Genomic DNA, 12,394 nt, shown 5'->3' with positions numbered 1-12,394 from the left:
GCATAAAAATTTGGTTTCTATCATAGAAGTCCATGTGTGTCAAGATAGTACCTAGTATTTGCTTTGTGGTTCAGAGACTCAGAAAATCAGTATGCTGTCTAAATCCTCATTGTACAAAGGCTTGCTGACCGGTAATTCTCATGCAAAGTACACACTTGGGTAACTTAATGAACAGTGTTAAATGTTTTATGGGTCTAAGAGTCTTTAGCCCTTTCTGTTACTAAAAAAAAGTTACTTATTTATGTCTAGCCATTCTCTTCCAAAACCTCTTATCTTTTGTATATGTGATTAACTTATTTCTTATCCTTACTTTATTTTACCTATAGAAAACATATGCAATGGCATTACTTCCAGTTGCATCAAAATTGTTGGGAATATGCCTTTCAATTTTGACAAGTATGGACAACCTTAAAAAAAAATCATGTTGAGGGGGGGCTGTAAATCACTTCTCTTTACATGTCATATAGAAAGTAAACTGAAGAAATAGAAGTAATAGTTAATTTTGTGGTGGAGGTTTTTCAGTTTACATTTTTCTTTTAGGAGCCAGTTTTTCCTAAACTTTAAGTCTTGGATCTCTATTAATGTCTGATATAGCTTAAATAATGTACCTCTCACAATTTTACTTGTCACTGTTTTGTAAACTACATTAGATCTCCTCTTAATCTGAGTTTCCAGAGGCTTTAGAAATATTTGCATTAGTTACTGATTTGCCCTTTCAAATCTATGTTTTTTACCTCCAAAATCAGGAACAAAATGCTGACTAACCTAAGTATAGATTAATTTTTTAGAAATTCCATTGGTGACTTACTTTGTCTTCACATGGTGTGGAAGTTGCTTGGTCCGTGATAAAAGAACAGTTACTTAATTCATTTAAATGGGGTTTTTTTCTACTAACAGTTCATTTTGATAATGAAAGTAAAGTAAATTATTTGGTATGGTTTTTATCTGATCATTGGTAAAATTAGATTGTTTATTTTTTTTTAAATTTGTCTTTACAGCTTTCAAACAGAAGGGAAGCTATATCTTATCTTGGATTTTCTCAGGGGAGGGAGACTTGTTTACACGTTTATCCAAAGAGGTAATTTTTTAATTCTCTATTGATAAAATTGAGTACAAGTTGCCTGTATTATGAGAGTTTGTTTATTAAATTCAATTTTAAATGAATAAAATGTTGAATGTGTTTTTAACCAGGTAGAGTTTTTATTTGGTTGTGTATTTTTGCACAAAGTGCTTGCTTCATGAAAATACTGTTGGCAATTTATATTGTTTCTGACAAAAAGGCTGAGACAAGCAGCCTTTCTGTGATGCTTTTTATACCTTGCAGAATTTTCTTCTCTTATTGCTCCCATGTTTAAAGATAAATCTTGGAAAGAGCTTGGATTTATATGAAGTGATTGTACTCAAATTAACAGATTTATGTCAGAATTTAATACCCAGAATTTATAGTCAGATTTTTTAATTATTATTTATATATGAACACAGAATTATTTATAAATATTAAAGAAACAAAGACTTGTATTCCACTTAAGTAATTTTGCAAACATGAACACTTTGCCTCCGTCGTGCTGCTGATACCTCCGTGTAGATATGTGAAATCATGAAAAATTGGATTACTTCAAAATAATTTTATTATAATTCCTAAAATAAATCAAACATTTCATATATCAGAATTTTATAATCTTTTGTGCCATGACTCATACAAAAACGTCCAACGAATATATGGTAATACAGAGAGATAAATATATCCAATGTATATATGGTAGCCAAGACTTGTGACTTATTCCATTTTCCTTTGCTGTCTGCGCCAGTTGGATCACCACTACAAAACTACATGGTTTTTAAGAGGAGAGTAGAATGATATTTTGTGTATCGAGATATCGTAATTTCTGTGCTGACCAAATAAGTGATTGTATTTAATTAAATGAAGTCATCTGTTTCAAGTTGCTTCTTTTAGTTTGTTTTGCCACAAAGACGTATAAAGTTATTAGTACTCTAAAACTGATTCTTTCTTGATTCTCAAGTAAGAATATGTATTGTTTGCTTGCTTGATGACTTTAATCTCAAGTCACTCCAATCTTATAGATTTAATACAGTTAGGTTATAGGTACCTGAATCAAAGCTAATTGTTTATAACCAATGTTATAAAATGAGCGTGCTGAAATGAAGTTAATGTCATCCTCAGATCAACTTATGTGATTTTTAAAATAGATCAGATGAACTGCAGCCTGAACAGTTCTGCTTTTTCTCCATTGACTACAAAGGAGAAAATGATTAATTCATAGATAGATGCCTACACTGCAGATGTTTAATGTTAGAAGAGATGGATTCCATGCAATGTTTTGGAGGAACATAGTGTGGGTGTATTATCATCCTCATGGGATCTTCCATTATTTGAGCTTTTAAATGTCTTGTACAGATTTTTCATTCTTGAACGTGCCTGTCCAAAATATTGGCTCTTTTGTAGAAGTAACATTAGCAACAGCCTTTTGTAGAAGCTTTGCTATAACTTTCTGTATTTAAACTACTAAGGGGAAAATAAATCATATTCTATGTTCTTAAGTCTTGTTTAAAATAATTTTCATCTGTGCTCCTCATTGCTGTTATTTTTTTTTTCGAGTATTTATGGTAAATCTAAAGATATTAATGTTAAATTCTTTAAAAAAAAATAAGACTAGTAACTGAGGTAGAATCAAATACAGGAGGTTTCTTTTCTTTTTATATTTTTCTAGATTCTCAGAAAAGTTTAATTGTAATATTTTCTGTCAGTGTGTCACAGTAGTTCCTGACATAATTTGAATGTGTTCATTCCATTGAATGTAAACTGGAAGTAGTTTATCATCCTAACAGAACAAGTATGATTGCTACTTGAGATCTTACCTGTGCTCTTATATAGGCTATTTCCTTAGCTTACTCTTTGATTTAGCTTTTCAGCAGTTACATCTCAGGCTGCATCTTGGGATTTTTACTATCACAGATACTTCTTTCTCACAGCAGTTAACGAGTCTCTTCAAAACCAAGATGTGTGTGCTTTCCTTGTCTCTCTGACTCTGTAGACAAGATTAATGCATTTAGACTACTTCGGTCCATTTGTTGTCTGGAAGTGAAACAGTCCCATCCAATAAAGAGATAGTAACATTCTTTAAATGAAAGCTTTCTTTAAAAGAAAACTTTTCAGTCCCATTACAATGTGTTTGTTCTCCTGAACAATCAGAAGCAAATAACCTCGGTTTGCAGAAAGAACAGTATATTGGCTTCAGTATATGTTATGAAACAGTATTGATTATAAAAGCCTAGATTTGTCCAACCAAGAGATTTTAATTTCTATACAGAACGCTAGAAATTAATTCATGTACTCTGAAGAATCATTCTGCAAAACCACTGTTACCATTGTTTAGTTGGTGCTGGTGTAATCTTTACGGATTTTAATGTAAAATATGCTGTTTTGCTTCTTCAGGTGATGTTCACAGAAGATGATGTAAAGTTCTACCTGGCAGAATTAGCACTTGCTTTAGACCATCTCCATAGTCTTGGAATAATATACCGGGACCTAAAACCAGAAAAGTAAGACTCTTCTGTGGCAAATGCAGTGTATTAATTTGATTCCTGCAGCACTTCTACCTGTGCACTTCTCTTTCCAGCTGTTAAAGCAATTCATTAATTCAAGAATTCAGTTTATATAGTAAATTCAATAATTTACTATATAAACTGAACGGGGCGGGTGAGGGGGAAGCTTGTGAGTTAACTATAAAGTTGGATTTCATTTCCACTAGAACATGAGCATCTAGTTTGAGAGTGATATGCCAAGTACTTTAAGTAAAAAGTACACTGAAATAGTCCTACCTTTCATTTTCCAGGCAGTCAAGGGTGTGTAATGGAGAAGAGATCTTCTTGGCCTTTTGTTTTTGTCGTTATTGTATAATTTCTGGACTGGAAATAAACTTAGAACAAATGCGTCATACAAAATTACAGTTGAATGTTGTATCTTTGCATTTGAAAGCCTAACACGAAAGATTTTTTTTCCAGTGCTCATTTTTAAAATGTACTGCAGTAAGCGCGGAACAGAGTTTAAAGTAAAATATGAATATAGGAAGTCACAGGCTTTATTTAGTGTACTGATGTTACACTGAAAACTTAAAATAAGCTTGAAGCTACAATTCCGGTATTGTGTTGTGTCTCAATATATTAGTCATCTGTGCTTCAATCAAATGACTGAATTCTGTCTCCTGTTTATGTCTTTCTTCCAGTTTTGGGGTTTGTGGGGTTTTGAATTTTTTAGTTTTAAGAGATATAAAGTAGAAAATGTCAGTGCTATTATCTTGAACATTTGAGCTTTTCAAATGAAAATGTATGCCTTAGTGTTACTCTCTGCCGGGAAGGGAATCTAAGTGACAATATAATGTGTGCATATTCCCTATTGCACTTAATCAGATAGTTCACATACTCTGCCTCATTGCCAGGAAATATATAACTCCGAAGTCCTGATATCCCACTTTTATGTGAAGAACCTGACAAGTCTGTGTGAGGTGACTGTCTCATGTAAAGTATTTGTGGAAAAGAGCAGAAATGAGTAACATGTATCATAGACCCTGGCTGTTCTGTGGAATTTCCATTAAAATGGCTTGTTCTTTTGTGCATCTCTTGGAAAACAGACACAAATTTTAAAATGTTTATCCCTGGCTGACAAGAAGTGAGAGATTCATATTCAAATCAGAACTTTTGAAAGTTTTAGTATGGGTTTGGAGTTGCAAATGAACAGGAAATTAATTATACTTAAACTTTGGGAATGTTCTGTTAAGTAATTGTGAAGTGAGGAAAAATAACCTTACCAAGTGGAAAAAGATCTTTCAAAAGCAGAAGGAGAGTACTTTGCTAACATTTACTTCCAGGAGGAAAATAATGAAACAGTAATTGTCAAAAGACAAAATAGCTACTGTATCAAACTTTTTAAGGAATTGAAAAGCCTTGATATTAAGCTTTGGGTGCATCTGATTAACAAAAAAAAAAAAACCTGTCAAGGTTTGAAATTACTTGCAAGCTGTGGATGCAATAGTAATAACTGTCCCAGGCAATACCTACACTGTGGGGCTCTTTCCCACTGTGGAAGTTGCAAGGAGGAAAAGAGAAAGACAAGATAAATGGACAAGTAGTGCAGAAAAGGACAAGTCGTGTTTCATCCCTCAGCATGAAATGCTGCTTCTCACAGGAGAAGCTGGAGGAAGTAAGTCCACTGTGTAGATGGTGTTAGAGTCCAATTCTTGAATACCGTGCATGTTTGGAATTGTTATTCTATTCAGTGGTGAAGGTTAGTTGGCATCTCGGGGAACTGTGGCCTTTTCTGTGAATGAAATAAACAGATAGAAGCATAAGGCCTGATTTACATCTAGGGCCCATGGGTTCTGTTCTTTGGTATGACATGAGACTATTTCTTTCTTGATGTTACTTGAAGTGGTCAGCATCTTTTGAAATGGTAATTATAAATGAATAGCCATTTTGTATGCATATGGAAACAGAAGTTGTATTAATATGCCTTGCTTACTTTAAGAGAAATGAAACTGCATCACAGTTGTTAAAAATAGAGATAATGACACATGCTGCATATGGCCAAAACTGAAAGTTCAAGATAAATGTTACTACATACTGTGCTGAATTTAACCAAATAGTTAAATGAAGTTCTGATATGCTGATTATGTTTCACAGTCTTTAAAAAGAAAGAATTGAATGGAAGGAAAAGAAAATATGTAGTTTCAAAGTATCTTCTTCTAATGATTAATTTTCGTGCACTTTCAATTCTGCTTGTCTCTGTATGATGTTCTGTTTATTTCTAAATGTTATCAGTACATTGTCTGACAAAAATATTTTAATTGGCTTATTTTTATTCTTTTTTAGCATCCTGCTTGATGAGGAAGGACATATCAAATTGACAGGTGAATAAAGGGAAATTGCAAAGCCTGGATCTTTTCTGTTCATACTAAAATCTTTCCATTTTCCTTTCTTTTTGGTAAAGGTAAAACAATTTTAACTGGTAGGTAATTTTGCTGTGGAACAAATAGTGTAATTAGTCTGAAATTCATAAAATACATGAACATTTGAGATCTGCTTTGTAGATACATCTGGTATTATATACCTGTGATAAGTTGAGGGAAGGAGAAGCCTCCCATTCGCATGTGTATATTTGAATGTATGTATGTATATGTATATTATGGGGAAAGTATTAAGTATGAGTGATCTGAACAATAACAGAAAAAAACCAAACACATTCAAAAGTAATTGTTTTTTTTCTTCCAGATTTTGGCTTAAGTAAGGAGTCAATTGATCATGAAAAAAAAGCCTACTCATTCTGTGGAACCGTGGAATATATGGCACCAGAAGTCGTTAACAGACGAGGCCATACACAGAGTGCAGACTGGTGGTCTTTTGGTGTTTTAATGGTAGGTTTCTGGTAAATGTACATAATAGCAAAACTACACTTTGTGAGGCTTGGTGAAACAAGTCAAACATTAAATTCTAAGGTGAGCTGTAAATGAATTCTATCTACCAAAAAAAAAGTGTAAATTATGTGAAACTAAAAACAGAGTTTGCGTGAAGAATATGGAGTAGATCTCATATCAACACCAACAATATGCCATTTTTTTATTGACATATTAAAATATTTTGCATCTATTGTAATTTGAATTACATGGAGACTAATGAGAATATGAAATTATGAGGGGAAAAATACTGTCTCTTCCAAGGCAGGGAAGAAATATGGATCCAAATTTAAGTTTGAATTTATTGTCAAGTGAGTGATAACTTTCTAATTAGTCTCCAGTGTGATTTAGTGGAATAATGATAGCTGTCATGCTCACGTATCAAAATAATCGAAATGACACTGAGCTGGTATGTGATATAGATGCTCAGTTGCTTGTGGTGTTTCTGCAAAGAATTAAAACTTCTGTGAAGTTTTAAGATCAAGGGAAATAATGTGTGCATCAAATATGGCTTTGAAAAAGAAAATTGGATCATATTTGGTATATTAGGAATGCTGAATGGCTTTTAATTTCTATAATCTTTGTGTGCATTTTTTACATAAAGATTGAAAAATTATATTTTTTGATGAAATGTTTTTGTTTCTTATATTTCTTCTACATATGACTGTAACAGTATAACTAAACGTGCACTTTTGTAGTATGAGGACTCTTGTGTCTGAAGATAAGTCATCCTGTCACCTTTTAATTGTCTAGAATGCTGTTGTGATCTGAAAACTGACTATGTAAAAGTAGCACCTCATAACTGAACTCAAGCACATACACACCCCCTCACAACTGCATATTTTATTAGTAAGAACACAGACAATTAAAATATACTGTGCAGAATATTTGTTGTTGGTAAGACAAACAGTTACACTTCCGCTTTGCTTTGTAAAGCTGGAAAATTAATTCTGTGCTAGTAAGTTGCACATGGTAAAACTGAAAATTGCAGAAAGATCTTAGATGTGACTGATGTAGTCCAAGTGCAATACATTTTAGACACTTTGACTGCTTCTTTGCATACAAAAATATGACTTCCAATTTATCTAAGTTAGTATATGGAATTTAGTGCAGTTTTCTCTAAGGCATATTTTTTTTCTGCTTACACTTGTAGTTCACATGGTAATTTTTCATAGATAGTCTGTATGATTTCACTCTTTAAGTCATTCTTAATTAGAATCTGTGTTGATTGAGAATTCAAGTGGTTGTTGGTGTGGTATGAGTACACAGTATCTAGATTGAACAGAAGTTAAAAGTAAAAATTGAGATTAGAAAGATATCTCAACAAATCATCTGGCCTCTTTTCTTCTGCTGCTAGAAAAATACTAAGTATTTTTACACTGTCCTTGATAAGTATATTCCAGTTTATCTTTTAAAACAATGACTGTTTTAAGGGATGGCAGACACCTAAAAATATTAATTTGAAGTTTTCGGAAGCATTATGTATTTGCTGAGATACTCTCCTCCTGAAATAAAAGATAAATAAGGAAGGCCGGTATTGGATTATTCTTGAACTATTATTGGCCTATTCATGTCAGAAAATAGGCTTTGGGGGAGTAACAAACACCATGTATGCTGAGTTGTTCGTACAAGTGTGTACGCTCACAACTAATAGAAGCTTGCTGAAGAAACTTTGTTTCAAATGATTGGAAGTGAAACATGGAGCATTACAAATTCACCTTTAGAAAAGATTTTTGCAAGTGCAGTTTGTGAAAATCATTCAGAACTATTTAAAATACCCTTTTGTTTGTTTATAGTTTTGGCTTATACCTCTAACATACTCTTGAGAATTGTCTTAAGGAGTGTTAAAGTTAAAAGGGGGGTTTATGTTGGCATTATATTAAATCTTTTTAAAACATGATAATATATATAAAAAAAATTCTAGTAAAAAGTATCTAGCAGTAGCGAAGAGTTGGCAACTTTTCTTCTTTGAATACTTTCTAGGGTAATAAATTTTAAATTTACTATTAAAAGAGGGCTTAAAGAATGCTGCTATTGCAACTTCATACTCTTATTGTAGATCAAAGAATACACAGTCACACATTATTCACTCAAGTTATCCACAGACAGTTTTAAGACATAGAAGGCTGACTGTTGTGTCATACCAGAAAAGAGAGAAATAGAGGATACCTTGTGTTCAGGATGACTTAAGTTTGCATAAGATGTTCAGAAGATTCTTTTATTTAAGTTTTGAAGGCTTTAAGAGTAAGCCAGGAAATTTCATGAAACTAAATTGGTTTGCAATTCTTAAACCAAAAGTCAGGATTTCTGCCTCAGTGTTGGCTGTTGTGACTGCTGCCTGACTGTTTTCAGCACACAACTTATATTCGATATCACTGTAGTATATTGCAGCCCAACAGATGTCCCTCTATATTTATCTATTTTTACTCAGTCACTTTCAGAACAAATCAGTATTTTAACAGTGTCTGTTGCCTACTAGCAGGCACTGTAGAATGTGCATGCACGTACTGTGTAGCTCTTACGTGTTCTTTCAGGCTTTATTTCCACTGTATGCATACAGTAACCACTTCATCATGCATGTCTTTGTCAACCAACTAACCTTTTTCCCCTTTCCAATCAAGGCTATATATATGCCACTTTTTAAGATTTTGACCTTTTAAAATATCTCTGCATGAGGAAAAATCATCACTAACTTTTGAAAGGGGAAATTTTTTTCCTTACCCCTCACCATTGAAAACTAAAATACAGTTGCATAGATGAAGTCATCCAAGAATAAACTTTTTAGGCAGAATTAAAACATAGAACATTGTAGTCTAAATTTTTCAGATGAAAGCATGTAAAGCAAGGTATCAATACAGAAAAATATTTTGCAGCCTCAAAAATGACAAAGGCTGCTCAAAGTTTACAGTAATTTAAATTGTACAATGAGGAGTTGTTTTGCACAGACTTGATTGTTAACATGCATGAATTTTGGAAGGTTAAGATGCTAAGTAGTTTTGTCAAAAACTTAGATTTTGTCCAGGTAATGTAATTGATGAAAGTTTTACTCTATACAGTTTGAAATGCTCACTGGTACTCTACCTTTCCAAGGGAAAGACAGAAAAGAAACCATGACTATGATTCTCAAGTGAGTACACTCTTATTTATATATCTCATCAGGTATTCTACAGGGATGCCCTCCGGGCTGCAATATCTAATTTCTACTCTTCCCTCATTTCCAAAGGTACTGGTAAATCCTCACTCCCTATTCCATACTATTAATTCCCTTTGCCACCTATCTAATTTGCCTTTCTACTCCTCCCCCATACCAGGTACAAAGAATTTCATGGCAGCTCTCTAATCTGTAGTAATAACTTCTTCAACCATATGATCTTTCCCATCTTATTTCCATAATATTTTTAACTTGCTTATTCTTTTTGATAACCTGTACATTTTTAATGTGTTTTTTGTTTTAGTAGTTTTGGGATTTTTTTGAGAAGGTATTTTCTCTTCTTGTCCTCCTCTTATCTTACCAGCTTCCCACCCTACTTCTTTATATTACTGGTACTGCCAACAACTTGCTTTTCTGATACTTCCTCTATTTGCTAAAGCACATCCTCCCTTATGTGCTCTCCTATGATTTACCCAAGCTACAATTTTCCACTTTATTATTTCTAGTGTAGATTTTGCATTAGCTATGCTGTGGAAATTGCTTTCCTTCATGCAGTTAACGTTCTTGTTTTTGCTAATGGAGGCCTGCTTTTTTTTTTCCTTGCTGACCCCTACATATTCTCTGAACTAATACAACCTATGACACAATTGTCCCACATAGGGACTGTAGCCTAAGGCTATGCAAACAACTCTTGTTTCCTCATATCATAGTTTCACTTCTCCATTTCCATCCGTTTTTTTACTAATACCAGTTTGTTGGGATTTTTTTTCCATGGAAGCTCTTAAAATTATTTTTCTCATTTGTTTTCTGCTTTATTGTTTATTGTTCTTAGTCCCATTATCACTTGTCTGCCTATATATCAAAGCCAGCATTTCTTTTGCACCAACAGCCTGTTTTGAAAAGTAAATACATGAAATCCTTTATTTTTTTCCTAAGAAATTAGAATGTGAAAACTGCTAGAAAACAAATGCTTCCTTACTTTTGCTTTCATAATACATACATGTTATGTTATTCTTTGCCCTTGTTTTTCTTTCTCATCTAATATTTGCAAATGTTTTTAGTGATGCTAGTTTCTTCTGCTGCCTCAACACCATGCCAATTCAAATCTTCATGTTGTGATTGTTCAATGTCTTTAACTGAAAAGTTCTATCTATTCACAGCAAGCATAAACTCCTGACCACCTCCTGTTTACAAGAAGCTAGCCTGAGATAATTTTATTGCACTTATTTTAGGATACATGCTTTTTTTTCTATCCATGTCTCACGAGTCACATCTTTCTCTCCTTTGCCTGCATGTGACTCCACTCTGTTCCTCAGCAGTCTTTCCACTGTTGCTACAAAAATCTTCTGTATTCAGCTGCCATGTAGAGTATCCTCCTTACATCTCCCCAGTTAGTTGACATTCATAATTACTTTCACATTTCATCTGAGCATGTACCTCTAATTCCCTTTCCAACTTCTTTTATCACTGTTATTAGAGAGCTGCACGAAAAATGTGATATGAAGAAAAGAAACTTTACCTCTCTTCTAATGTTCTATACACTTATGATTATTAAATACATACCAATCTTATGCTGTTGGTAATGTGAATAACTGAAAAACAGGAGATAGTTTAAAGTCTTTTCTGATAAGTTCACATTTTTTGTCTAGCCCCTTAAGAATGGCAATATGTTTTCTTTTTATTTTTTGTATACTAGGAAATGTACTATATTTCTGGTTAAATTTTTCATTGAACTGTTTAAAATGGACAGGTGTGAATACAAATTCATATTTTCATAGTGTATCATTTAAGATATATTACTTTTCTTACCTTCATGAAAATCCACAGAAAAAGTATTCTTCTTTTTCTGGACTTTTTATTTCTCACAACATTACCAAGACAAGTGTTGGGTTTTTTTTCTTGTGTGTTTTACCTAAAACTGAGAAACTGCAATTTGATGAAATAATGGTTTGCAGCAATAAATTTAACTTTTTAAAGCATCTTTTTTCCTTTACTATAGAGATGTGCTTTCATACAAAATGTTCTCTTGGCCCATCAGGAATTTCAGAAAAAAATTGCTGTCATTCATGTAGTTAGATAACCTAGGAAATGTGAGGACCTGTACATCACCTTTTCTTGTGCTGTGTCATGTGACCAGTAAAGGATTTTATGAAAGGTACTCCCCTTTGATGGAAAGGGAACAATGACAAGGGCCTACAGTTCACTCCACTGTGGACTGCAGTATGTGCCAGTCCTCTAGAATTTCTTTTACGTTTTCTGTTTCTGTTCAATAGGGTCACTTCTCCATAAGATGAATTGCAGTTATGTTTTTGGCCTGGTTTTAGATTTTTTTCTGAGCAGTTGACCTCTTATACTGAACCTCCAGGGCTGCATCTTACTGTTGGAGATGTTTTCAATTATAATAGGACAAAGATTTCCACTCACTCCAGCACAGTCCTATCATAATTAGTTGTATATTCTCTGTCCTTCAATAATATTTTAAGTGATACTGTAGTGCTTTTGCAGACAATGGCATCAAGTGAGCATGCAGTTTATGTCATTGCATATAAAGGGCATCAGGAAGAAATAATTCAGCTGATAGTGGTGTATGGCAATCAGGGAAGATTTGTCCCACTGCCCCGGCTCTTTAATGCTGAAAGGAATGGAAAATTTAGTAACTTCCAGCTTTAAAGTAACAAATAGTGAATCAATGACAACATGTAAGCACTTGAAGTGACGTGAACATCTCTGAGTAACTGGAACACAAGGCAAATCATGTCTTTAGAATGAAACACAG

At 33.4% G+C, this 12,394-nt stretch overlaps 1 protein-coding gene across 1 annotated transcript in view; it reads left to right on the top strand.

Annotated features, from left to right (window-relative positions):
• RPS6KA3 (ribosomal protein S6 kinase A3) overlaps nucleotides 1-12,394 on the top strand; it is a 78,347-nt gene that overhangs the window by 42,609 nt on the left and 23,344 nt on the right. Inside the window, 6 exon segments of the mRNA XM_061999481.1 lie at nucleotides 999-1,047; nucleotides 1,049-1,078; nucleotides 3,455-3,561; nucleotides 5,887-5,924; nucleotides 6,286-6,428; nucleotides 9,524-9,594. Coding sequence (XP_061855465.1) covers nucleotides 999-1,047; nucleotides 1,049-1,078; nucleotides 3,455-3,561; nucleotides 5,887-5,924; nucleotides 6,286-6,428; nucleotides 9,524-9,594 — 438 coding nt within the window.

Source organism: Colius striatus, chromosome 1 (assembly GCF_028858725.1).
Source record: "Colius striatus isolate bColStr4 chromosome 1, bColStr4.1.hap1, whole genome shotgun sequence".
Classification (NCBI taxonomy): Eukaryota; Metazoa; Chordata; class Aves; order Coliiformes; family Coliidae; genus Colius; species Colius striatus.
The sequence above is the reverse complement of the archived record's forward strand: the minus strand, read 5'-3'. Positions and strand labels throughout refer to the sequence as shown.